This window comes from Anabrus simplex, chromosome X, assembly GCF_040414725.1.
Source record: "Anabrus simplex isolate iqAnaSimp1 chromosome X, ASM4041472v1, whole genome shotgun sequence".
Lineage (NCBI taxonomy): Eukaryota > Metazoa > Arthropoda > Insecta > Orthoptera > Tettigoniidae > Anabrus > Anabrus simplex.
The window spans coordinates 114,708,150-114,735,427 of record NC_090279.1 but is presented as its reverse complement, the minus strand read 5'-3'; the positions used below and the strand labels follow the sequence as shown (position 1 = coordinate 114,735,427).

Here is a 27,278-nt window from a genome sequence, read left to right as displayed (position 1 = left end):
ATATCTAGATGGAACAAAAACTTCAGATAAAGCAAACATGGTTCTTAAGGAGTTGACTGGTTTTTCATCTACTGTACTTTATATTCCATTCATATTTTTAGTTTTCATTCCCAAGCATCAAAGCAAGTAATTTTGAACACTATCACTCCCTGAACAGTGAATAAACAAAGAATGGCTCTTTGCAAAAATAATATTTATACTGTCAGGAATGTTTTGATAAAGATGGAAGGAAAAGCAATCAGAATATTCTATCTCCATTAAAAACAAGAATGATGGTGGATATTGTGCAATGTTCATTAATATTCTGATATTCCCTACTAATAACACTTGCTTATCAGAGCCCGATCTTCAATTCACTGGTGTCTACTTCCTCTACACCACTAACCAAGTGTAGCGCGCTCCATGCAAAACAGCATTTTACAACATTCTTTTGTTTGCAGTTTTCTCAACAGCACAATAAACTTCACTCTCATTTTCATAAGTTTTCTTAACATAACAGTCGAGAAGCTCAGTTTCTGGGATACGACACAAGTGACGTTAACTAAAAGCAGTCTGCTTCAAGATGTTATGAACAACCAGTATGGTTTGGTTAAAGGGCTCCAATACTGACAGCAGTATACAAGAACCAATTCTCACAAAACAAACCCTGTTCATTTTCTTTTAACAACTGACAATGACACTTGCAAATGAGAAGCGAGTTGTCTATACGTGATCTATAAGCTTTCATTCAGAAGATGGATTCCCTTGTGGATTCCCTTTCTTCATCCGGCAAATGCCAAAGCTACACCTTTCCAACATGTTTAGCCTGGTATTATGTGTACTTGGCCAATCAGGGACTATTGCTTGTACTCTGTGTGTTAAATCTGTGACTGCTCAGTTAGTCAGTCTGTAGTTCTTGGTGATCCAACAGTTTCTTTCTTATTTCAGTCTTGAAAAAAAAAAAAAAAATGTTGCTAGACCCTGAACAACATAAATACATTCCACTCTATTGTTTTCACAATGTTTCTCTAAAATTCATCTTGTCCTGTCAGTAATGCAAGACTCGTGTCAAGCTGTACTTGTTCCACTGAGATGCTTGCTGCTCGCCCCTCTGTCGTCTACCAACTGCAATAAACAAACACTAGCACTCCTTGCTCAAGTGCAATTGTATTTTGAATATGTAATATACGGTCCTAGTGGTGTCTGGCCAGCCGATCATACACCTAGCGAGGACAACCTGACAGCTTAAGAGGGCCAACAGCTTTGGGCAGAGGGTGAGAGTCCTCCAGAAACCTATCAGATAGGGCATCTGTTCTCCATGTTAGGAGCAGCCAGGAGCAGCTTTTTAGATCCCATGGAGGGTTGGCAAGTAGCTGTAAAATTTTGGTCCAGAAAGACCAACAAACCCAGCAAAGGCTGTAAACTGTTCAGGATGATGAATATATGTTCACACCCCCCTCTTAGACACACATAATACTTCATGATTAAGTAATATTATATGTATTATATTATATGTACTTTATATTGTATTATGAAAGAAAAAAGGATGATGCTTTTCTTCTTTTTTCTCACAAGTTATTAAAGTATCATTCTCTGGAGGGAAGCACAATGGCAGCAACAGTCATCGCTTTGTTGCCTTCCTTCTGAGTTGCTCTGGTACATGCCAGCAGCTTATCACTGTTTTTGTGTGTTCTGCACTGTACAGCAGCTGTGCTGTGATTTGCAGCGATACAGAAGAGCATGACTTGTACTGATACAGAAATTTGCTTTGTTGTTTATGCTTAGTTTTGTTATTTAGCTCTTGTTTCTTAAGTGCATTGCTGTGAAAAGCAAAATGAGCTTCTTCTAAAAACCCCATCCCCTTGAATTCTTAAACATAATTTTTAGCTTGGTTTCTTCCCCCTTTTATCTTGAAATTAAATACAGAGTTTCGGAGCTGTGTGTTAACACGCTACATCTATGGAGCCAAGCTCTGCATTTCAGAAATTAGAGGGTTCAAACCCCACCGTTGGCTGTCTTGAGAATGGTTTTCTGTGGTTTCCCATTTTCTCTTGCAAGCAAATGCCAGAACAGTTCCCATTCATAGGCCAAAGCCGATTCCTTCTACTTCCTTACTCAAGTTCATTCACCATCATTCATTTCATCTTCATTAGCTCTTCGGCTGAGGTTGGTGTCAGGAAGGGCATCCGGCCGTAAGACATGCCATTTAAATTAATCTCACCTCATCCTTGAAACTGTATCAAGAAACAGGACTACGAGTTGAATTATAATTCCTTGTACTCACATTATTGGTGACTGCTTATGCAACACAGCAATACTCTCCTTCACATTCAAGTCATCACACGCTGACAAAGAGCTAGATATACAAAATTTCACACTATTGAACCTTGTGTTTACAATATCAATTAACCAATTATTTTGTTACTATGATACACATGCGCACAGGCCTGTACAATGTAGTAATTTAAAAAGAAAATATGCCTACTGCATTTCTAGTTAAAATTAGCATCTGAATTTAGCCCACCAGATGAACATTTATGATGGCCTGATTTAAACGTATTATAACTGAAATCCATGCACTGCTCTTTCTAGCAAACACGTTCATCATTTTTTTTGTTTGTTTGTTGAAGTTATCCAATTGATTAACATAGGCCTTTTCACAAGATAATTTATCCAACACCGTTGACCTTTCTTCTCTCATAGTATATCTTAGGAAAGTTTTAATTCTTTTCATCACGGAGAAATACCTCTCTGCTTCTGACGACACTGTCATGGTTATCAACAATTTTAGATGGTTGACTGTTTCTTGAAAGGTATCACACCAGTCGTCATCTATAATGAGCATAAAGAAAGATATCGCATCAGAAACTGTCCTCAGTTTGGGTCTCGCTTAGTACACTTGAACTTCACTTTTCAATTTACTTTCTTCCAAGAATGGATATTTCTTAACCATATCATTAAGCCAACAGGCAGGGAATTTCTTTTGTAATTATCGAATACCCTGCAGCTGCAAGATGCTCCGTGAATTGAAACCTGGATTTGCTACGTGAAAATGGCGTCACAAAATTCCAAAGATTCTCTCTTTTTGTCATTACTGGTAGCTTCATCTTGCAGTCTCTTCAGTGATGGTTCTTCATTTCTCCCTCCCAATTTGATTTAAATCTCTTCAAATATAAAATCAAACTGTTCTGTAACAGATTTCATACCAAGTTCAAAGTTACGCATTTGTTCTTGAACTTCGACAAGATCTGTACATTTCCTTTTGTAGTTGATTGCAAATGATTTGTACATCTTGTGAAAAAATTCTAGCAGTGTGGCACTGATAACTAATCCTTCTTGCTTTACACAGCTGATGCGACAAAGCACAAAGCAAAGTGAACATGGATCAGCAATGTACATCACAAAAGGAATGAATCACTATTCAAAACAAGTTATGTGTAAATCCTGGCTGTACATCTGAGGAAGTGACAAAGTAGTTGCTCAGAAGACGACCATTTTATGACTAGTATTTACTGTATGAGGTGCGGGCTACAATCCAGGCTCAATATAATCCCTTACAAAAATTGTAATTCGCATATGTCTCTTAATGAAACATGTACCTTACCAAAGTCTAACCACTAGCCTAATAACAGTGACATGTCATTCATGGAAAACTTCATTCAGTCACTTTCCTTTACAGATAACAAAGATTTTGACTTTCCGGTTTCTCCCGATGGCAACAATTTCCTTCCACATTTATCAGAATATCTACTCCCCATAAATACCTCTGATCACACACATTTATTTAGAAGATACATTCTTATTTTTAGTCCTCCTTGTTACGCCAGCACACATCAGATCAGCACGTTTGCGACTTCTACACAGGCCGCTAAGGTTGTTGTTGCTGCATCTGTGCCTGCATCTTTGCCAACATTTCTTGCATCCGCCGTAGTTCTGCTTCCTTCTCCTGCAGGATGCGGTCTTTCTCGCCAGCACTGTTCTTCTCCTCCGGAGGCAGCCTGCAACAAACATACATTTATAAAAATAACTTTTTATGCTGGAGATGGAATTTTGCTAAAATTTTATTTTTATGTCCATGTTTGAGGAATCAAAGTTTGCTATGAACCAAACAGATAATGTTAGTGAACAACTTCTATGTACCTAACAGAGCATAGACTTTTAACCCCTCAGGGACGGGGAATATTTGAGTGCCGCTTTACCCAGCAGACAGAGGTGATTCAGATGTGAGTGCTAAGAGACTGCAGTGATCTCTTTAAAAATTCCCTGTTACAACAGCTAGCTCAAATTATTTTCAAAAGTTTACAGTAGAAAATCAAATGAATGTAGTTTACATTCATTAACTTTACATTTACCTTATAGTGTGGTAATGGAGACATGGCCTTCCACATTTTGTATGGAATGAAAGTGGCGTTCTTGTATTTGCATGGGTTGTTTCATAATGCAGTGAAAACTAGGGTAATCGTTGTCTTGGTAACTTGAGTGGAAGAACTGAGAACAATAGTTCAAAGATTCATTTAGCATAAATCCCAGGTTAATGGGTCGATTAGTTCATGAGAAAGAGGATGTATACTTTGGCTACCTTGGCGTGTTTTGTCGTCCATTACTTGGCTGCGCGAACCAGGCCCTCCCATTCCTTATGTTTGCTCAGCTCAGTCTGGTGTAGTGCTGTTATTGTCTGATTTATTAAAATTAATGACTTATTTTTCATTCAAACTACTCTGTGCCATCCTTCTGTGCCACACAATATTGTAATTCAAAGTGACAGCGAGTTAAGTAAATGCGATTCGTAGGATGTTTCAAGGCATTGAAAGAATTATAGGAATTCTCAGCAGATGATGTCAACATTCATATCAGTGAAGAGATGGCGATTTATACTATCAATCTACATCAGGAAACATCCTGTATTCAAACATATATTCGCTGGAATGCAGCAGAAATTTAAACCTGCATGCTCTCAACCGGAAAGAGGTCAGACTGTTTCAAGCACTTAACACTTTAGAAAAGAAAACACTGATTTTTTGAGCTGATTCATACATACAAGACAGAGAGATCTTCACCTTCAAAGATATACCATTACCATCTCAACAACTTTAAAACTTAACAAGCTAGAAAAAATTAAGTTAGTCCTGCAGGGGACTATACCACGCATGGAGGTCAGCAGCGTGTGAAGGAAAGGAGGTATATACGATGTATGGAGGTCGGCGTCAAGGGGTTAAAGAGCGGAGAGAAATCTGACTACTGGTTTTATAAAGCTATTATAGTTCTGATCAACTAAAGGTTGCCCAATAAGAGAAGGATTTTGACATTTGAACGCTGGTCACTTATCTACTACTTTTGCTACTTTCTGGCTTGGTATCTATAAGCTTGACCATAATGGCCACCAATGGTCCGTAATGACTTATATTACTATTATTAATTATTTCAAGGTCTGCCTTGTCAGTACAATTCAAAATCTAGTATATTTACTAATACACTACATACATATATATAAATACATGTTTCAAAAATTAATATTCTCTTCTTCAGCTTACAGATTAAAATCAAAGACCTTATTTAAAACTTTTTATGTCCTAACAAAAAGCTACTTAAAAACAACAATACAATAAAACATTAATAAAAGTTTCACAATGCAGTGAAAACTAGGGTAATCGCTGTCCTGTAAAAAGTTCATATATGGTACTAAAATTGAGCTGATTATCTAATGTTGTGGTGTGGCATCTTTATGACCTTCAAAGTCCCAACAACGCCCTTCATGGTCTCAAGCTGTTATACTTAATAAAGTTAAAACAGTATGGGTCTGCTTATACCAAATCAATTGTCTCCACACATCTAACGGAAATCATTATGTTCGCATCTGAAGATGAAGCCTGCCAGGTTAAATTGAACTTTGTTTCTCTGTTAGAAAAAGCTAAAATGTAATGGTTCTAATGCAACATGATGAAATAAAAAGCCAACGCTGAAATTAAAAGTGACTTCATTCATTACTTGATTCACGAACTGGAAAAAATCCAAAGAAAAGCAGCTCGATTTGTTCTGGGCGATTTCCGACAAAAGAGTAGCATTACAAAAATGTTGCAAAGTTTGGGCTGGGAAGACTTGGGAGAAAGAAGACGAGCTGCTCGACTAAGTGGTATGTTACAAGTAATGAAAATCATAGCGAATCCGTATTGAAAACAATCTTATGAAAAATATGAGAAATTTATTTTTCTTCCGCTTATTCATTACAACTCAATATTCAAGTTAGAGTTAAATCCCCATTATGATGGACACAGTTTCACCACAATCGAGCAATATATCCAAATTTTAAAAAGAATTGAGAAAGGCAAACTCATGACTGAGTCCGAGAATTTGTACATTTTCTTGGACCAGAAATACAACATAAATAAAAACCTAAATAATCGAACAGATAATAAAAGGCCTCTATATGACCAAATAACAAGTTAAACCTTCAAGACAAAACATTTTTTTAAGATTTTAAGACAAAATCAATAAGCACTCCCACTAAGCCGATAAAACATCACACCCCTCCTCCTCTCTGAACGCAAACAACTCCTCCCCATGCGCCAACCACAAGCCCATAGCTCCGCCTTCTAAGGCCACTCCCCTCCACCAGGACGACACACTTACAATATGAGGAGCAGAACGTTGCCAACTGCCAGTATTCCAAAAACCTATCACACGATAAGATAACAATCCAGCAATATAAAAGGTAAGTGATAACACTACGGACTCAAAGTTTACGCATAAATCCTTCCTTCTTTTTCTTCCATTCTTGTAATTTAATTAATCATAGATCTCTCCTTCCTTTCAGAGTTTGCACACATTGGACAGCATAACATTAAACTTATACCACAGTTTGCCACCCCCCTTTCAACTAGTAAATCAACATCTGAACACTCTAACAACAGTGAAGCACACCATCAACATAGAATACTGTTCTCTTTTTTTTTTTTTTTGCTAGGGGCTTTACGTTGCACCGACACAGATAGGTCTTATGGCGACGATGGGAAAGGAAAGGCCTAGGAGTTGGAAGGAAGCGGCCGTGGCCTTAATTAAGATACAGCCCCAGCATTTGCCTGGTGTGAAAATGGGAAACCACGAAAAACCATCTTCAGGGCTGCCGATAGTGGGATTCGAACCTACTATCTCCCGGATGCAAGCGCCTCTACGCGCACGGCCAACTCGCCCGGTAGAATATTGTTCAACAGAAGATGATCCAATGACACTTCAACAGCTCATAAGTTGTTATTTAATTGTTCAACATAGGTTCTCAAGTAGAACTATTACATGAAAACAATGTACTTCTGTGCCAAGCACACTATCAACTCAGAATATTGCTCAACATAAGAAGATGGCCTAATGACATTTCAATAGACTCTAATAATTTGTTCAACATAGGTGTTCAAGTAGAACTACGATATAAATATGCCTTTCTGGGCCAGTTACAAATTATAAACTTAAAACTTATTCAAATTTTTTTGAATAAGACTTTATCAAGTACATATGCCAAGGTCCAATATTACGTGAAAATGGCACACTGTTGGAATGCATTTCCTTACTAAGTTTTTATATAATCAATTTTATCTTTGTTCTCTATTCACTTTCATCATTTTGTAAACAATATTTTATACCTTCATTCATATTCAACATTGACCATGGCTCCAGGCCATCAAAATTGTTAATTCCACTTGTACCTAAATCAAGTTACTCATATAACGACTGCTTTTTTTAAGTGAAGTTTTTTAACGTATTCAATTATGTAATATATTTTAGAGAAAAAATCAGACACCTGATATGGTTTGAGGTAATGCTACAGCTGATGATGCCCCATAGGAAAGGGCGAAACATGTAACAATTCTTATTTTAATGAGGATTTAACTCTAACTTAAATATTGAGTATTATTGAATAGGTGGAAGAAAAATAAAATTCTCATAGTTTTCATAAGTGGTATGTTCCGAGCTGTCAGCAGAGAGATGATGTGGAGTAACTTTAGTAATAGAATAAGTTTGAGTGGTGTCTTTAAAAGTAGGAAAGATCACAATATGAAGATAAAGTTGGAATTCAAGTGGACAAATTGGGGCAAATATTCCTTTATAGGAAGGGGAGTTAGGGATTGGAATAACTTACCAAGGGAGACGTTCAATAAAGTTAGAGAGAATACAATTTCCGATCATTTATCTTTTATTCAGTTTTACCGTACCATGATGAGTGGTATTTCAGAGTCGGAAGAAAACTAATGTGAAGGCCTACAATATTGAAAGTGCATGACATTGATGAACAATAACATTACAGGTCATTGTTTGTTGTGATGTTATTTGTCTCTTATGCTGTCTTTCAACTCCGATAGATGGTAGTACTGCTGCGTCCCGCGTATAATAGGCTGACTGAATATTGGCGGGAAATAGCTGAAGAGTTAGAAAACTTTCTTCCTTAGCATTCCATTCCTTTGGTTCATACATTTCCTGATACTGCTGGTACATAACACACTGGTTCATCATAGTATTCCAGCTATTCGATCCCTACTCTGACGTGCTGTTTTGAATGAGCAGTGTGCATACTTAAGGCAGAGGCTGACTTAGTAGTAGTAGTAGTAGTAGTAGTAGTAGTAGTAGTAGTAGTAGTAGTAGTAGTAGTATGACCTGGTCTAGAATAACAATTTAGGGCTATTACAAATTATAGCACCACAATTCACTAAATACCTCAAAAGTGAATCCTGAAAAGAGCCGTTTCTTAAGAAAAGCTTCTTCCTATTCACTTTTATTAAATTCTACATTCGTTTTATTCCAGATTAGCAGTGAAGACAGTGTTTCTCCTCTGGCTTGGAGGAAAAAATTTGCCTCCAAGTCAGATAGATTTTTCCGCCGCCAGTGTAGTGAATTGATATTTTCCGACTCATCGGGTACTCCTAGGAAACAAAAAAGGGCATAGTTTTTGCCCTGGGAGTCTCCACTATTCAACCCTATCCCCGCCGAAAAACGACGAAGAGTGTTCACGAATCACGGCTGTCTGCTGCTTGGTCATTCCAGCTCTAGAACTTTGCACTGTTCGTTCGGCAGAGTAGTACTGTTCGTTAATAGTGAGAAAATGTGTGGTGTTTCATTTGATCGAGTATTTCATATGAAAGCATTGCTTTTACTCGCACCATTCCTACTGACGTCATTGTAATGACCTATGTTCATTTCAGTTGGGAAAACTACTAAGATAGTCTATCTGAGGATGTAAAAAGGCAGGTGGAGACTGTCTACCATTATAAGAAAAACTCCCCAACCTGGTTGTGACAGATGGTATGCAAGTGGGTCTACAATTACAGTGAAAATTCCCTAACTCAGTCTTCATGTGAGAAAAGACCTTTGGCGACTTTACCGTCGCGTATCTAGGGTAACGTTAATTATGAGCTATGCAATTTAATACAATCTTGCTCACAACGTGTACACTAGAATTCTGTATGCAATGTAGAATTCCGTAGCGAAGCATGGGTACATCAGCTAGTCTATATACGAGGGCTATTTTTTTTTTCAACGTTCGATTGGTCGCAACAGTCAAATGCCCGCGAATATATGATGAACCGCTGCGCAGATGTGTTGCGCAACGTCTCTGAAATGACCGTTATGCGCCTCACCCCAGTCCCGTCAGTAGTGAACGTGCAGCGTGCTCGTAAACATGGCTACAACGATCACTTCGCCCGCCAAGTGTGAAGTGCGCGGTGTAATTCGATTTCTTCAGGCTGAGGGGTGCAATGCAGCCGAAATTCATCGCCGAATAAGTCGTGTGTATGGTGAAACGTGCATGAGCGACAGCAAAGTGCGACAATGGTGCAGGAACTTTACAGCAGGGCGTACAGACGTCCATGATGCAGGCGGCCAGGGAAGGAAGCGTGTGTCAACCGCAAACTTTGTGCGAGATGGGTTCCGAAGATGCTGTCTGACCGTCACAAAACACAGCGAATGGGCGCCGCTTTAGCGTTTCTCCAGCGCTACCATGATGAAGGACCAGATTTTTTGAACAAAATTGTCACAGGGGACGAGACACGGGTTCATTTTGAAATGGAAGAAACAAAAGAGCAATCCAAACAGTGGAAGCATACGCACTCCCCGAGTAAGCCAAAGAAATTCAAGCGAACATTCTCCAACAGAAAGTGTATGGCTACTGTGTTCTGGGACCGGAAAGGAGTTCTGTTGGTGGAATTCATGGAACGTGGTTCCACCATCCCTGCAGCCGCATACTGTGCGACTATTCAACGTCTACGACGGACAATTCAGAATAAGCGGACAGGGATGTTGTCATCAGGCATTGTCCTCCTCCATGACAATGCTCGGCCGCACACTGCAGCTGCCAGCACGAACCTCCTGCAGCGTTTCCAGTGGGACGTTTTCGAGCACCCAGCATACAGTCCGGACCTGGCTCCATCAGATTTTCACCTCTTTGCTCACATGAAACGCTGGCTAGGAGGACAGCGTTTTGACACCGACGAGGCGCTGCAGACCGGCGTACAAAAATGGTTACAGGCGCAGGCGGTGACGTTCTATCAAGAGGGCATTGACAAGTTGGTACCACGCTACGACAAATGTCTCAATCTGCGAGGCGACTATGTTGAAAAATAGCTGTGATGTATCAGTAAGTGTTACTAATAGAAAAGTGTCAAATTTGTACTGCTGTTTCATTTCGTGACCAATCGGACCTTGAAAAAAAAAATAGCCCTCGTATATAAAAGAACATGTCCTGACTGACTGACTGACTGATTCATCATTGCCAAGCCAAAACTACTGGACATAACAAAATGAAATTTTGAGGATACATTTATATTACAATGTAGGTGCTCACTAAGGGAGGATTTTTGGATATTCCGTTGCTAAGGGGGTGAAAAGGGGGGTGTATTTTTAAAATGAGAGTATCTATATCTCAAAACTTTAAAAGTTTACAGATGTAAAAATTGGTATTTAGAATCTCCTTTAAATATAAAGAAACACCTATTTTTTTGTTTTCAGAAAATCCCACTAGGAGGGGTGAAAAGGGGGTTGAATGCCTTTAATGGGGATACTTATCTCTCAGATACTGAAAATTGGTATTTGGAATCTCCTTTAAAAATAAAGAAACCCTTATTTTTTTGTTTTTGGAAAATCCAATGAATGGGGGTTAAGCAGGAGTGACAAATGGGGATGAATTTTTAGAAAGACTATATCTACAGTATATCTCAGAAACGTAAAATGTTACAGACATAAAAATTGGTATTTGGAATCTCCTGTAAAAGTAAAGAAACACAGGTAATCTGTTTTCGGAAACTCCACTTAAGGGGAACTAAAAAGGGGGTGAAATTTTAAAATGAGCATTTCTAAAGTATATCTCAAAACTTAACATGTTACAGAAGTGAAAAATGGCATTTTTATCTCTATAAAAAATAAAGAAACGTGTTTTTTTGTTGTTTTGTTTTTGGAAGAACCACTTGGATGGGGGTAAAAATGACTGAAAATGGGGTTGAATTATTTTTATTAGGATACTGATATGGTTCATGTTTGTGGGTTACTGTAGTCACGTCCTAGTTCGTGAACCATGGGCAACGGCTGAGTGGCCTAGTAAGTGGTCCTGAGAGTCGGGATACCAGTTGCTATGGAATGGGAGTGGGCATCTCGGACATATTCTGAGTCGTGGCCCTCCTTGTGCTCAGGCGGCTAAGACTACACAATTCACCGGTGGTCCATAACCCGTTAGAGGAGAGATCCTCACTTGGACTATGTGCAAGTAGGGCAGCATCCTGCTTCATGAATTTACCGAGCTCAGAACACTTTAAGCAAGCCTCGGACCTATGGGAGCAATGGAGTCCCACTCCCATTTGACAGGCGAGGGACTCCTTGGAAACAACTTGGCGAACGAAATGGAATTCGATGGGGAGCTATCAATATTAACGGGGCTTATGGAAGAAAGAAGGTAGAACTTGCTGAGTCAGCAAAGAGGATGCATCTGGATGTGCTAGGAGTAAGTGATATTCGGGTAAGGGGAGATAAGGAGGAAGAGATAGGAGATTATAAAGTGTACTTGACGGGTGTTAGAAAGGGAAGGGCAGAGTCTGGAGTAGGGCTCTTTATCAGGAATACCATTGCACGCAACATAGTTTCTGTTAGGCACGTAAGTGAGCGAATGATGTGGGTAGATTTGTCAGTGGGAGGAATTAGGACAAGAATTGTGTCCGTGTATTCACCATGTGAGGGTGCAGATGAGGATGAAGTTGACAAGTTTTATGAAGCATTGAGTGACATCGTGGTCAGGGTCAACAGCAAGGATAGAATAGTGCTAATGGGCGATTTCAATGCGAGAGTTGGGAATAGAACTGAAGGATACGAAAGGGTGATTGGTAAATGTGGGGAAGATATGGAAGCTAATGGGAATGGGAAGCGTTTGCTGGACTTCTGTGCTAGTATGGGTTTAGCTGTTACGAATACATTCTTCAAGCATAAGGCTATTCACCGCTACACATGGGAGGCTAGGGGTACCAGATCCATAATAGACTATATCTTAACAGACTTTGAATTCAGGAAATCTTTTAGGAATGTACGAGTTTTTCGGGGATTTTTCGATGATACAGACCATTATCTGATCTGTAGTGAACTAAGTATCTCTAGACCTAGGGTAGAGAAAGTGAAATCTGTCTGCAAACAAATAAGGGTAGAAAATCTCCAGGACGAGGAATTTAGACAGAAGTACATGGATATGATTAGTGAGAAGTTTCGAACAGTAGACAGTAAGCAGGTTCAGGATATAGAAAGTGAATGGGTGGCATACAGGGATGCTGTAGTAGAAACAGCAAGGGAATGCCTAGGAACAATTGTGTGTAAAGATGGGAAAAGGCGAACATCTTGGTGGAATGATGAAGTGAGAGCAGCCTGTAAACGTAAAAAGAAGGCTTATCAGAAATGGCTCCAAACAAGGGCCGAGGCAGACAGGGATTTGTACGTAGATGAAAGAAACAGAGCGAAACAAATAGTTGTTGAATCCAAAAAGAAGTCATGGGAGGATTTTGGTAATAACCTGGAAAGGCTAGGTCAAGCAGCAGGGAAACCTTTCTGGACAGTAATAAAGAATCTTAGGAAGGGAGGGAAAAAGGAAATGAACAGTGTTTTGAGTAATTCAGGTGAACACATAATAGATCCCAGGGAATTACTGGAGAGGTGGAGGGAATATTTCGAACATCTTCTCAATGTAAAAGGAAATCATCATGGTGGTGTTGCAAACAGTCAAGCTCATGGGGAGGAGGAAAATGATGTTGGTGAAGTTATGCTTGAGGAAGTGGAAAGGATAGTAAATAAACTCCATTGTCATAAGGCAGCAGGAATAGATGAAATTAGACCTGAAATGGTGAAGTATAGTGGGAAGGCAGGGATGAAATGGCTTCATAGAGTAGTCAAATTAGCGTGGAGTATTGGTAAGGTACCTTCAGATTGGACAAAAGCAGTAATTGCACCTATCTATAAGCAAGGGAACAGGAAGGATTGCAACAACTATCGAGGTATCTCATTGATTAGTATACCAGGCAAAGTATTCACAGGCATCTTGGAAGGGAGGGTGCGATCAGTCGTTGAGAGGAAGTCGGATGAAAACCAGTGTGGTTTCAGACCACAGAGAGGCTGTCAGGATCAGATTTTCAGTATGCGCCAGGTAATTGAAAAATGTTACGACAGGAATAGGCAGTTGTGTTTATGTTTCGTAGATCTAGAGAAAGCATATGACAGGGTACCGAGGGAAAAGATGTTCCCTATACTGGGGGACTATGGAATTAAAGGTAGATTATTAAAATCAATCAAAGGCATTTATGTTGACAATTGGGCTTCAGTGAGAATTGATGGTAGAATGAGTTCTTGGTTCAGGGTACTTACAGGAGTTAGACAAGGCTGTAATCTTTCACCTTTGCTGTTTGTAGTTTACATGGATCATATGCTGAAAGGTATAAAATGGCAGGGAGGGATTCAGTTAGGTGGAAATGTAGTAAACAGCCTGGCCTTTGCTGACGACTTGGTCTTAATGGCAGACTGTGCCGAAAGCCTGCAGTCTAACATCTTGGAACTTGAAAATAGGTGCAATGAGTATGGTATGAAAATTAGCCTCTCGAAGACTAAATTGATGTCAGTAGGTAAGAAATTCAACAGAAGTGAATGTCAGATTGGTGATACAAAGCTAGAACAGGTCGATAATTTCAAGTAGGCCTATTTAGGTTGTGTGTTTTCCCAGGATGGTAATATAGTAAGTGAGATTGAATCAAGGTGTAGTAAAGCTAATGCAGTGAGCTCGCAGTTGCGATCAGCAGTATTCTGTAAGAAGGAAGTCAGCTCCCAGACGAAACTATCTTTACATCGGTCTGTTTTCAGACCAACTTTGCTTTATGGGAGCGAAAGCTGGGTGGACTCAGGATATCTTATTCATAAGTTAGAAGTAACAGACATGAAAGTAGCAAGAATGATTGCTGGTACAAACAGGTGGGAACAATGGCAGGAGGGAACTCGGAATGAGGAGATAAAGGCTAATTTAGGAATGAACTCGATGGATGAAGCTGTACGCATAAACCGGGTTCGGTGGTGGGGTCATGTGAGGCGAATGGAGGAGCATAGGTTACCTAGGAGAATAATGGACTCTGTTATGGAGGGTAAGAGAAGTAGAGGGAGACCAAGATGACGATGGTTAGACTCTGTTTCTAACGATTTAAAGATAAGAGGTATAGAACTAAATGAGGCCACAACACTAGTTGCAAATCGAGGATTGTGGCGACGTTTAGTAAATTCTCAGAGGCTTGCAGACTGAATGCTGAAAGGCATAACAGTCTATAATGATAATGTATGTATTTAGTGAGAATTGATGGTAGAATGAGTTCTTGGTTCAGGGTACTTACAGGAGTTAGACAAGGCTGTAATCTTTCACCTTTGCTGTACTGATATCTCAAAAACTGAAGATGTTACAGATCTGAAATTTGGTATTTGGAATCTCCCTTAAAAATAAAGAAATATGTATTTTTTGTTTTCGCAAATCCACGTAAGGGGGGGGGGGGGGAGAGAATTGAAAAATTAGTTGAATTATTTGTGTGAAGATACTATTATCTCAAAATCGAAAGATGTTGCAGACGTGCAAATTGGTAATTGGGATCTGCTTTAAAAGTAAAGAAACACGTATTCCTTTGATTTTGGAAAATCCAATGAAGGTGGGGGGATGAAAGAATTGAAAAATTAATTGAATTAATTGTATGAAGATACTTACATCTAATAAAAACTCGAGTTGTTACAGACGTGAAAATTGGTACTTGGACCTCCTTTAAAAACAAAGAAAAACTCATTTTGGGGGGAAAATCATCTTGGGGGCACGGAGAGGGAAATAAGTTCAATATCTTTTAAGAGGACACATATCTCAAAAACTAAAGATGTTACAGTCATGATAATTGGTATTTAGAACATCCTTTACTAATAATAAACAAGTATTATTTTCCGGATAATTCATTTAAGTGGGGGAAAGGAAGTGAAAAAAAGTTAATTCTTTTTATGGGGGTACTTATACCTCAAAACTGAAGGTAACAAACGTGAACATTGGTATTTGGAATCTCCTTTAATCATAAAGAAACACGCCTCCTGGCATATAAATAAAAATTTAATTTCAAATAAACGAGAGGAATGATGTTCACCATGCAATTGTTCACCTCTATAATAAGGTCAATAATGCACGGAAGTATATCATTCATACATAGGGAACTAGGAAAGTTTTGCAATGTGAGTGAACGCTTTAGTCTTTTTCAAAATAATTTCCAGCACACTCAATAAACTTCTCCATACGTCAAAACCAGTCACTGAACCAACTCTGCCACTTTTCTTCGGTTACATTTTAACACTCTTGATCCCATGCTGCTAAAATCTCCTCGTCGGATGCAAAACGCCACCCTTTCAGCTTCATCTTCACTTCTGGGAAGAGTGCGAAGTCACATGGGGCAGGATCAGGACTGTATGGAGGGTGATCAAGCACACTCAACCCTGATCTGGCAAGAAAATACACTGTTACATTAGCGCGATGTGCTGGAGCATTGTCGTGATGCAAGAGCCAAGTGTTGAGCCGTGACCTTGGATGGAGCTGCTTGAGGGCCTGGATGACCTGAGGCAGACAAGTCTCATTGTACCACTTAGCAGTAACTGTCCTTTGTGTTTCTAGCACAACCCGAGTCAGGATGCCGCGTTTAGTGAAGAATACTGCAATCATCCTTTTCTTCACTAACCTTGACTTTCGCACAGTCACAGGAGTACCCTCATCTTCAAACAGCCACAGCTTGTTGTGGGATTTTGTTGGGACATCGTAATAATAAAGCCAAGTTTCGTCATCTGTAACGATACTATTGATGTCATGCGAAGTCCCATTTTCAAACTGTTTTAGCATTTTTCGGCACCATTTCACTCAATGTGCTCTTTGTTCCTCTGAAAGTGAATGGGGCACCCACAGGGAACAAACCTTTCTAACATGGAGATGGTCGTGTAGAATTGAATGAATAGCTGATGCAGGGATGTGGAGAGTCTCTTCTACCTGCCGATATTTCAATTGCCTCTCTTGCTGCAACATTTTCCTCACAGCTTCAATGTTTTCCTCAGTCACTGATTCAGACGGTCGCCCAGAACGAGGATCGTCTTCAACCCCAAAATTTCCCCTCTGGAACTCTTTGTACCAGCGGAAAATTGTTGTCCAATGTGGACAGTCTTTCCCCAGCACAGGAGTCAGTGGTAGTGTCGGCTTCCGGATTCCAAGACAGCGGGTTCAAACCCGGCAGAGGTAGTTGGATTTTTGAAGGGCAGGAAAAAGTCCATTCGACACTCCATGCTGTACGATGTCGGCATGTAAAAGATCTCGAGTGACACATTTGGTGTTTACCCAACAAAATTCATTAAATCTCAGCCACAGAAGCCCAAGAGAGATCCGGTTTACTCGGTTTGCCTTCTAGTGGGCCTAGAGTAAAACGGAACGTCGAAATTGACCAGCAGACAGCGAGATAGCTCAGATTGAAATGTCTGCACACGGTAGCTGAGGCCATACGATTATAATTATAATATAAACAGGAGTCATTTCCTCCAGGCACTGGTCAACAGTTAATCTACGAGCAAAATGTAGCAGATAATTGCGTGATATTCACCTTTAGACCACACTGACATGTTAACTTGCTTTCAATCCCACTGCTTGGTAGCAACTGGCGTGAAGGTCGCGCCTTGCTGTCTTCTCGATCGGTTTTCACCCCTCTTTTCATCCCTCACCATAACAGGGGTGTCCAGCCAACCGTTTTTGCGTATTGCAAAACTTTCCTAGTGCCCTTTGTATCGCCAGAAATCCTGCGCACTTACCTATGCGCGACAATGTTGCTGGTCACATTGTTACAATGACAATGGAAGCAGATGTAATTTACCGCCAAGCAGCGGTCTTCATCTTGCTGCGGGGTCCAGAACATCAATAATAACCTAAATTCAACTAATATCACCCACCCTAAGAATAATTATTATTTTCTGGACCGTCGTCAAAATGTGCGGACCGCACTGGGAACGGGTCCTGACCGGGTAATGACTACGAATGCAGTTCGGGTTCGGGTTCAGTACCGCCAAGGCACCCAAGACGACACCACGCCGGATCTCCTCAAGAATTTGATCCATATTAAAAATGCATAGGAAAAGATGGCAAAGATTTAGGGACTCAACTGACCGGGAGGAATACCTGGAGCTAGCCAGGGAAGTACGAAATCGATTGCTGGAAAGAAAGATTGAAAAATGGAAGGAACTTTGGCGTCAGATCGTGAATTTCGGCGGATTATATATAAAATGTTAAGCATTCAATTATAAATTTCAGTACAATACCATAGCAAAGCATGGGTATCTTGCTAGTATGTCATATCAATATGAAAGCAGTGAGTTAGCAGCAGTTGGACATTCCTAAACAGTTCCAGATACTCGAGCGAGTGGTGGAAGGCATGCTTGACCGCAACATACGTGAGTTCTGGTAGTAATCAGGGCTGCCAAAACGCAGCTATACAACTATGTTTCTTGGGATTCCAGTTTTGATAGAAAACAAATATCTGTTCTTGTAGGCAGTTTGCTTACAGTTATGTTAATGAACAGTTAACTTATTAAGGAGGAGGATAAATAGTTTCATGCCGTCAAATTTGGGCAGATTTAAAACAATGTGCAGTCTGTCATTTAATATTTGTGTGTGTAACACCATGACATCATGTCAAGTTTTTGTGCCAAGTATGTTGAAGACATTTCATAAACAGCTGATCTGTGATGGACAACAGTGAGTAATCCTGATACTGCAAGAACCTATGCTATGCACATTACACCATCAATAACCAATGTCTGTGAACAAACACATCAGCTTAATGGAGCTATTCTGTAATTCACAGCCACAAATAAATGTGTCTCCACCATAAAAATATTATGTCTATGACCTTAATGTATCTGGACGACATTATTATACTTGCCAGAGATGATGATGATTATCTACTTATTCTTCCCCCTTAAAATAATCATAACCACCAACAATTATGGCCCTCTTTATAACCGATTTCTGGCCCACACACTTGAAAACTATAGCTGCAGAATGATGGTATATCACATGCTATATCAACCAATACAAAAGCCATACACAAAAAGTAGGTTTTTTACTTACGTTTGTCGTTTGGGAACTGGCGCTCCTTTCGCGAGTCTTTCTGAGCGGTAATTTTCATAATGAACCTCTTGCGTTACTTCTTGGAGATCCTGCATGTGTGTGCTGAAATCAAATGGCACACCAATTTTACGTTGCCTGATCTAATGCACTTATCAGTAAATTGCTGAATGAGAGCAAGACAGAGCGCAGAAAATGTCAACACCGTCAATTCAAATAAAATTAACTTAAGGATGGAAAGACAGGAACATGAAAATGAACATCGTGAGAGGGAACAGTAGAAAGAGGAGACAAGGTTACACATAAAAAATGCCAATTTCCATATCATCTTAATACACTGCTATCATCAATTAGATTATAAAACAATACAAATATTGATTTGCTTTCCCCCTATTCAATATAATAAAACGTTTTTATTGTTAGGATTTTATCCTTGACATAATACTACAGTTGGGACATGTTTTGCTCGTCTACAGAGCATCTTCAGCCAGTATAATGTCTCCAGGTTAAGTTATGATTTTGATGTATTTACAATTAATCGTACTTAATTATATTCTTAACACTAATTAGGTAAAACATTTTGTTGAATTGCAGTTATGATATACAATGTATGAACTGGCAGTTAGTTGTGATTAATATAACAATGCCAAGGTTAGGATAAATGACTTGATTCATTAACAGTGATATCTAAGACTCAATGATAACATGACATAATGAGATTCTGGCTAAAAGGTTTCATGCATTTCTTCTTTCGTTCTAACGGCGAATGAACAACTGAGTGTATTGTGACATAGTAGTCCAGGGTCTTGGTTAAAAATTACAGAATCATCTCAAACTTAAAACTGCTGAAGTATTTTGTCTTTATACACGTATTTATTTAATTGGTATTACACGTTAATCCTCTTGTGGCTTTGATACGTTACAGTCATTAAGTAATATTGACCGTCGAATATGTCTTGTTGGTCGTTTTCCAACCATAAACTTAAAATGACTAGTTGACATTGTAGAGTTAGAAGCTGTTAAGGGCTACAGTCGAAATAAATCTTAGGCGTTGTAAGATTGCTTCTGCTATGAAAATGTTGTGTGTTGATTTGTTTTTAATATCTTGCTGAATGGTCATCACTTACCCCTTTGACTATTGCTGAGAATGTTTAGCGGTGTATACTGCAGCACGGTGACCATTTGTTGCCACGCCTCTACTCGTATTGTAAGTGTGGGGGAGCTGTGGTGGGGGGCGAGTAGAGGAGGGGGTGGCAGGCGGGGGGACTGGTAGCTGATGTAGCGCACGGAGGGGAGTCTATAGGTGTTGTTGAAGTGGGAGATGTATCTATTTTCGTAATAGGGGTGGTAATGGTTTTGGGGTTGAATATTTTGGAGAAATTACTTTTTTCTGATTTGAACGTTTGTAGTAAGTTCGGTATTTGTTTGAGTAAAGGACTCGCGATTAGCGCTCTTCTCATCAATATTTTGTTTTACAAGTTGCTTTACACTGCACCGACACAGATAGGTCTTATGGCGACGATGAGATAGGAAAGGGCTCAGAGTGGGTAAGAAGCGGTTGGCCGTAATTGAGATGCAGCCCCAGCATTTGCCTGGTGTGAAAATGGGAAACCACAGAAAACCATCTTCAGGGCTGCCGACAGTGGGGTTCGAACCCACTTATCTCCCGAATACTGGATACTGGCTGCTCTTAAGCAACTGCAGCTACCGAGCTCTGCCTCTTCTCATCAATCCCAGTTCCAGATAGTAGTAGTTGTTTGAGTCATCAGTCCATAGACTGGTTTGATGCAGCGCTCCATGCCACCCTATCCTGTGCTAACCTTTTCATTTCTACGTAACTATTGCATCCTACGTCTGCTCTAATCTGCTTGTCATATTCATACCTTGGCCTACCCCTACCGTTCTTACCCCCTACACTTCCTTCAAAAACCAACTGAACAAGTCCTGGGTGTCTTAAGATGTGTCCTATCATTCTAACTCTTCTTCTCGTCAAATTTAGCCAAATAGATCTCCTCTCACCAATTCGATTCAGTATCTCTTCATTCGTGATTCGATCTATCCATCTCACCTTCAGCATTCTTCTGTAACACCACATTTCAAAAGCTTCTATTCTCTTTCTTTCTGAGCCAGTTATTGTCCATGTTTCACTTCCATACAATGCCACGCTCCACACGAACGTCTTCAAAAACATCTTTCTAATTCCGATATCAATGTTTGAAGTGAGCAAATTTCTTTTCTTAAGAAAGCTCTTCCTTGCTTGTGCTAGTCTGCATTTTATGTCCTCCTTACTTCTGCCATCGTTAGTTATTTTACTACCCAAGTAACAATATTCATCTACTTCCTTTAAGACTTCATTTCCTAATCTAATATTTCCCGCATCACCTGCCTTCGTTCGACTGCACTCCATTACTTTTGTTTTGGACTTATTTATTTTCATCTTGTACTCCTTACCCAAGACTTCATCCATACCATTCAGCAACTTCTCGAGATCTTCTACAGTCTCAGATAAAATAACAATATCATCGGCAAATCTCAAGGTTTTGATTTCTTCTCCTTGGACTGTGATTCCCTTTCCAAATTTCTCTTTGATTTCCCTTACTGCCTGTTCTATGTAAACATTGAAAAGGAGAGGGGACAAACTGCAGCCTTGCCTCACTCCTTTCTGGATTGCTGCTTCTTTTTCAAAGCCCTCGATTCTTATCACTGCAGACTGATTTTTATACAGATTGTAGATAATTCTTCGTTCTCGGTATCTGATCCCCATCATCTTCAGAATCATAAATAGCCTGGTCCAATCAACATTATCGAATGCCTTTTCTAGATCTACGAATGCCATGTACGTGGGCTTGTCCTTCTTGATTCGATCCTCTAAGATCAGACGTAAAGTCAGGATTGCTTCACGTGTTCCTACATTTCTTCTGAAGCCAAATTGATCTTCTTCCAACTCAGCTTCAACTTGTTTTTCCATTCTTCTGTAAATAATACGTGTTAAAATTTTGCAGGCATGAGATACTAAACTAATGGTGCGGTAGTTTTCACACCTGTCAGCACCGGCTTTCTTGGGAATAGGTATAACAACATTCTTCTGAAAATCGGATGGGACTTCTCCTGTCTCATACATCTTGCACACTAAATGAAATAACCTTGCCATGCTGGTTTCTCCTAAGGCAGTCAGTAATTCAGAGGGAATGTCATCAATTCCAGGTGCCTTGTTCCTATTTAGGTCACTCACAGCTCTGTCAAACTCTGACCTCAAAATTGGGTCTCCCATTTCATCAGCATCAACATCCTCTTCATGTTCCAGAACCAAATTATCTACATCTTTACCTTGATACAACTGTTGGATATGCTCCTGCCATCTTTCTGCTTTGTCTTCTTTCCCTAGAAGTGGTTTTCCATCTGAGCTCTTAATATTCATACACCTAGATTTCCTTTCTCCAAAGGTTTCCTTGATTTTCCTGTATGCAGCATCTACCTTTCCCAGGATCATACAGCCTTCGACATTAACGTTAATTTTGTTATCTTCATGATTGTCATTTAACACACTACTAATGAGCAGTATTCATTGGGAGAAATGAGAGTTTACACGAAATACTAATAATAATAATAATAGCATGTGACAGGTCTTTCAAGTCAATGCCATATAGGTGACCTGAGCGTCTTTGAGGATGGAGCTCCACCTATGATGATAATGCTGAAGACAACACACACACCCAGTCCCTGAACCATTGGAATTAACCAATAAAGGTTAAAATCCGTGACCTGGCCAAGAATCAAACTCAGGAGCCTCTGGACCAAAGCCCAACAGGCTATCCATTTAGCCATGGAGCCAGACCAAAACAAAAAAATCACAGGGATAAAAAAACTTGATGAATTAATCTCATAAAAAAACTTGATGAATTAATCTCCGTTTCTATCAAAATTTAACATTGATTATGGAGAGTTCATTTTCATTTTCTTGCACTCAAATGTTACGGTTATTATTGTACTACATTTCTGCAAAAAAAAAAAAAAAAAAAAAAAAAAAAAAAAAAAAAAAAAAAAGAGGCAAGTTGGCCGTGCAGTTAGGGGCACGCAGCTGTGAGCTCGCATCTGGGAGATAGTGGGTTCGAACCACACTGTCGGCAGCCCTTAAGATGGTTTTCCGTGGTTTCCCATTTTCACACCAGACAAATGCTGGGGCTGTACCTTAATTAAGGCCACAGCCGCTTCCTTCCCATTTCTAGGCCTTTCCTGTCCCATCGTCGCCATATCTGTGTCGGTGCGACATAAAGCAATTAGGAAAAAACCACACACACACACACACTCTCTCTCAATCACTCACTCAATCTTTCAGAAATGTGTATTGCCACCCCTGGCACGAATTAGCATTTGAGACATTCTCCTTATAAGTGCTGCAATATCCTCTTGAGAAATAAGCTCCCATTCTTTTTGAAGGACTTCCCGCAGCTCCTACATAGTCTCGGGACTATACCTATGCCCCCCCCCCCCCCCCAAAAAAAGGCCCGCAGATGCTCAAGTGGGTTGATATCCGGCCTGCGTATAGGCCATTGCATCAGTTGAATCCCTATTTTGTTGAGGTACTGAAGGGGGCATCTTGCCACACGAAGGCATGCACTGTCCTGCAATAGCAGGAAATCTTCACCAATGAATGGTGTAAATGGAAGGATATGTTCTTCCAGGATTTCTTCAATGTAGCGATGTGCCGTAAGTGACCCACCTATCACAAAGATGAGTTCTGTTTGGGCAGCCAAGGAGAACTGCCATTGAAAGCTATCCGCGAAGGAAATTTTCACAGAGAATACCTTTATCCATGTCTCCTCCACACTCCTACTCGTCCATCTGGGGATCTGAGGCTAAACCAAAATTTGAAGAAATCTGCTTCCCATTATTCATCAACCCAGAACGAATCATCTCTCGCGAAACGTAAGCGACTCTGTTGACGCTGACGTATCAGATCTGAGCCAGTAGCAGGTCTTCTGGTGCAGAGTTTAGACATCATGTAACCTCATTCTCACTGTCCATTCACCGACATTCACACCTCGTAACTGTACCGCAGTAATGTACTAGTCACGCAAAATTTGGAGGCGCAAGAACAGGTCATCCCTTGCAGAAGTTGACCTCCTCCTACTGGATCCTGGTCTGTGAGAGTATGAATCCAGTTCCCAATACCTCTCCAGGATACATGGAATAGTTGATGAAGTACAATGTAACAACTCAGCCACATACCGTACAGCGCATCCATCCCCTACCAATGCTACTAGCCTAGCAGCATCATCTGAGCTCTACGGCATCTTCAATCCCATAAGTGCTGTTTAACACTGAGAATTCCCTCCCTCACATATGGAGTAACAATTAATGTATGAAAACAAAGACTTTCATTCTTGTCATAGGCAATCATTTTCAGTTGCATAACACTATACTTTTGGGATGGTCTACAGTTGGCTATTTCGTCGCCATGAGACCTATCTGTGTCGGCGCGACGTAAAGCCCCTAGCAAAAAAACAGTTGGCTGTTATTGCCTATTGTTGAGTTCATTCAATGTGGCAATCTTTGCGAACATTTCCTAAGATTCAGTACACAATAAAAGGTTTCATTGGAGATGATCAGAAATGTTAAATTTTATATTATATCTCAGTTTCTCAAATAACCTGGGGTTTTTCCACCCCTCATCAGTGTACATATAATTATTACATTATTTCTCCCTGTCAGTGTATTATTCAATTTATACAACATGGAACCATTTATTTATTAATACTCTGGAATTTCAATATACCATTAACATTCGCTTACACAAACACTGTAGTGCCTATTTTTTGACTTTTATTGTGGATTATCTCAATGTGTTTTTCCAGTTCATACATATATTTTATATTAAAAATTATTATTTGCTTTTACGTCGTACTGACACAGATAGGCCTTACGGTGACGATGGGATAGGAAAGGCCTATGAGTGGGAAGGAAGCGGCTGTGGCCTAATTAAAGTACAGCCCCAGCATTTGCCTGTTGTGAAAATGGGGAAACCACAGAAAACCATCTTCAGGGCTGCCGACAATGGGGTTTGAACCCACTATCTCCCAGATGCAAGCTCACAAATGCACGCCCCTAACTGCACGGCCAACTCGCCTGGTACATATTGTCAAAACTATGACCATTTCCATCAGCAGCAGAAATGTATTTGTTGACAGTGTTTATTGCTGCAGTGGTCAACACACACAAAATCACCTATTGAGCAATCAATCTGCAATTTCTACTTCTTTATCCTCCCCCCCCCCCCCCCCACTTCCTTCTTCACTGACCTTGAAGAAGCAGCTTTCAGGGAACAGTAACCTCCTACCATGCCTTTGGAATCTAGTGTAGTGCATCAAGTAGTGATACAGTACACTGAAGGAAGTTGACTCCTTTCCTGCCTCCATCAAACTCAATGCCCTTTCTATAATACAGTATAACTTGGCATGGATTATTCCCGAGTCCATAAACTGTAATTTGCTTATGCAGTTCGGTGGCAAGAATTAAAGCTGCACAATCCTCAAATATAAATTCTTCGGATGTGCAGAACATAATAAACAAAGAAAAGAATCTTCCTGTTCTGAGCTCCCGTCATTGAATCAGGAGCATACATTTGCCTCTCAGAAAGATCAGATTATTTTCATCCATGCCTTTCCATTAACATCATAATTAGTGGAGGGAGTCTTCAGTTAAAGCAACGTAGCCTCTTTCATTTACCAATTAACAAAGCATTTCTGAGCCATAAGCATTTCTACCTAACATCACAGCCATTGGTTGTGGCATCATACACAACCATTAACCCGGCTCAGGGGAGATAGGGTCACCTTCCCAATTCTTCACTTGAGTAATTCTTGTCTGCCACATCCACGTTGCGGGGGTGCGTATCCTCAACGTCAGTAGGCAGGTGTAAAGGAGAGCTAAGTTCAGGCAGGGACCCAGTCTCACAGGGTATAACGTGGAACCCATGTCCAGGGTTACGGGCGAAGGAGACCTTCGGAATGGTGAAAATGGTGGATGAGGCAACCTGTCCTCTCTGGGGAAAAAGGGACCTTTAAAGGCAAAGGGAGTAAACCCCGAAAGAAAATCCTCAGATGCGTTAGGCTTAGCAGGTCAGCAGATGAGTACATTTGTACTTGCTTAAAACTATAATACAAGCCTCGGATGCAAGTTTAAAAATGGAAATGGAATTGGCAAGTCTCTGGCAAAAGTTGCACAGTATGATGGTAATGCTGATGTTCGTGCAAGTGTTAGATCAGAGAACAAAACCCGATTTGGAACAATAAATATTTTAACAATGAATGGGAAGGAAAATGAATTGACTGACCTAATGGAGAGACGAAAACTCAACATCCTGAGATTAAGTGAAGTAAAATGGAAAGGGAAAGGAATGAAGAAACTACGAAAGGGGTACACCTTGTACTGGATGGGTAACAATAAAGAGAAAAGAAATGGAGTGGGATTTATAGTGAATCAGAATGTTGAATCAATAGCTGAAGTTGAGTATGTAAATGAAATAATTTTAATAATGCACATACATGTAAACAAGGAACTACTGAAGATAGTACAGGTGTTTGCTCCACAGACAGGATGTAGCGTGGAAGAAAAAGAAGATTTCATCAATGAACTGGAAACAAATAATGCTGGAGATGGGATCATGACAATGTTCTGGGCCCACATGGGTATGGCGTCAGAAATGAAGATTGAGAGAAACTGTTGGACTTTATCAGAAATAACTTGATAAATAAGAACACAGGGTTTATAAAGAGGAATAGCCATAAGATCAGCCGATATAGCTGGGATTGACAGTATGGAACACTCACCGATTTTATAATAACAATATAGGGAAAATTGAGAAGTCTCTACCTTATCAATACATTAATTTATTTACTTTAAAGTAGTAAAATCATTCAATAACGGTTTCGATCCCTATGGGATCATCCTCAGTTGACACACGATGAATTACTTATAAAAACATCACATGTAAAAGATTGCATCTGGTAAGACTAGTTCAATTAAATTAAATATAAAAGTTGTTAGGTTGTTAGTGAGAAAGTATTTGTATGTGTGTGGCATGTGACCACACTATGTCTAAGCTAATATACATTGTAGAGATCTTACATTTGTTCTCAATCAGGGTTTAGGATGTTACATTCAGTATAGTTGTTTCATATTGATTAAAACATTAAAAATTGCTTATAAAAGAATGTGTCTATCTTTGGTTTGAATAGCACTAATTGGTTTGAGCCTTAACGTTACATGACACCTATATTACAGAACATAGATTTTTTTTTTTTTTTGTGTACACACTATTAATTGTGAGTCTATTATGAAGTCCTAAAATATTTTATTGTTTGAGGTATTTCACTTCATTGTATCTGTTTTTGTAAAATATCAGTGAAATACCACAAACATCAAAAAAGTGTAAACAACCCTACTGATATTCACAATTAATAGTGTGTACAAAAAAAAAAAAAAAAAATTCTATGTTCTGTAATATAGGTGTCATGTAACGTTAAGGCTCAAACCAATTAGTGCTATTCAAACCAAAGATAGACACATTCTTTTATAAGCAATTTTTAATGTTTTAATCAATATGAAACAACTATACTGAATGTTACATCCAAAACACTGATTG

General features: G+C 39.6%; 1 protein-coding gene across 1 annotated transcript in view; it reads right to left on the bottom strand.

Moving 5' to 3' along the window:
- Positions 1-1,347: 1,347 nt before the first annotated feature.
- The window catches only part of Septin1 (Septin 1), a 124,401-nt gene continuing 98,470 nt past the window's right edge, over positions 1,348-27,278 (bottom strand). The window contains exons 8-9 of the mRNA XM_068231007.1: positions 18,638-18,739; positions 1,348-3,977 (exon numbers count right to left, since the gene is read on the bottom strand). Coding sequence (XP_068087108.1) covers positions 3,848-3,977; positions 18,638-18,739 — 232 coding nt within the window. The 3' untranslated portion in view covers positions 1,348-3,847. The remainder of the gene's footprint in view (positions 3,978-18,637; positions 18,740-27,278) is intronic.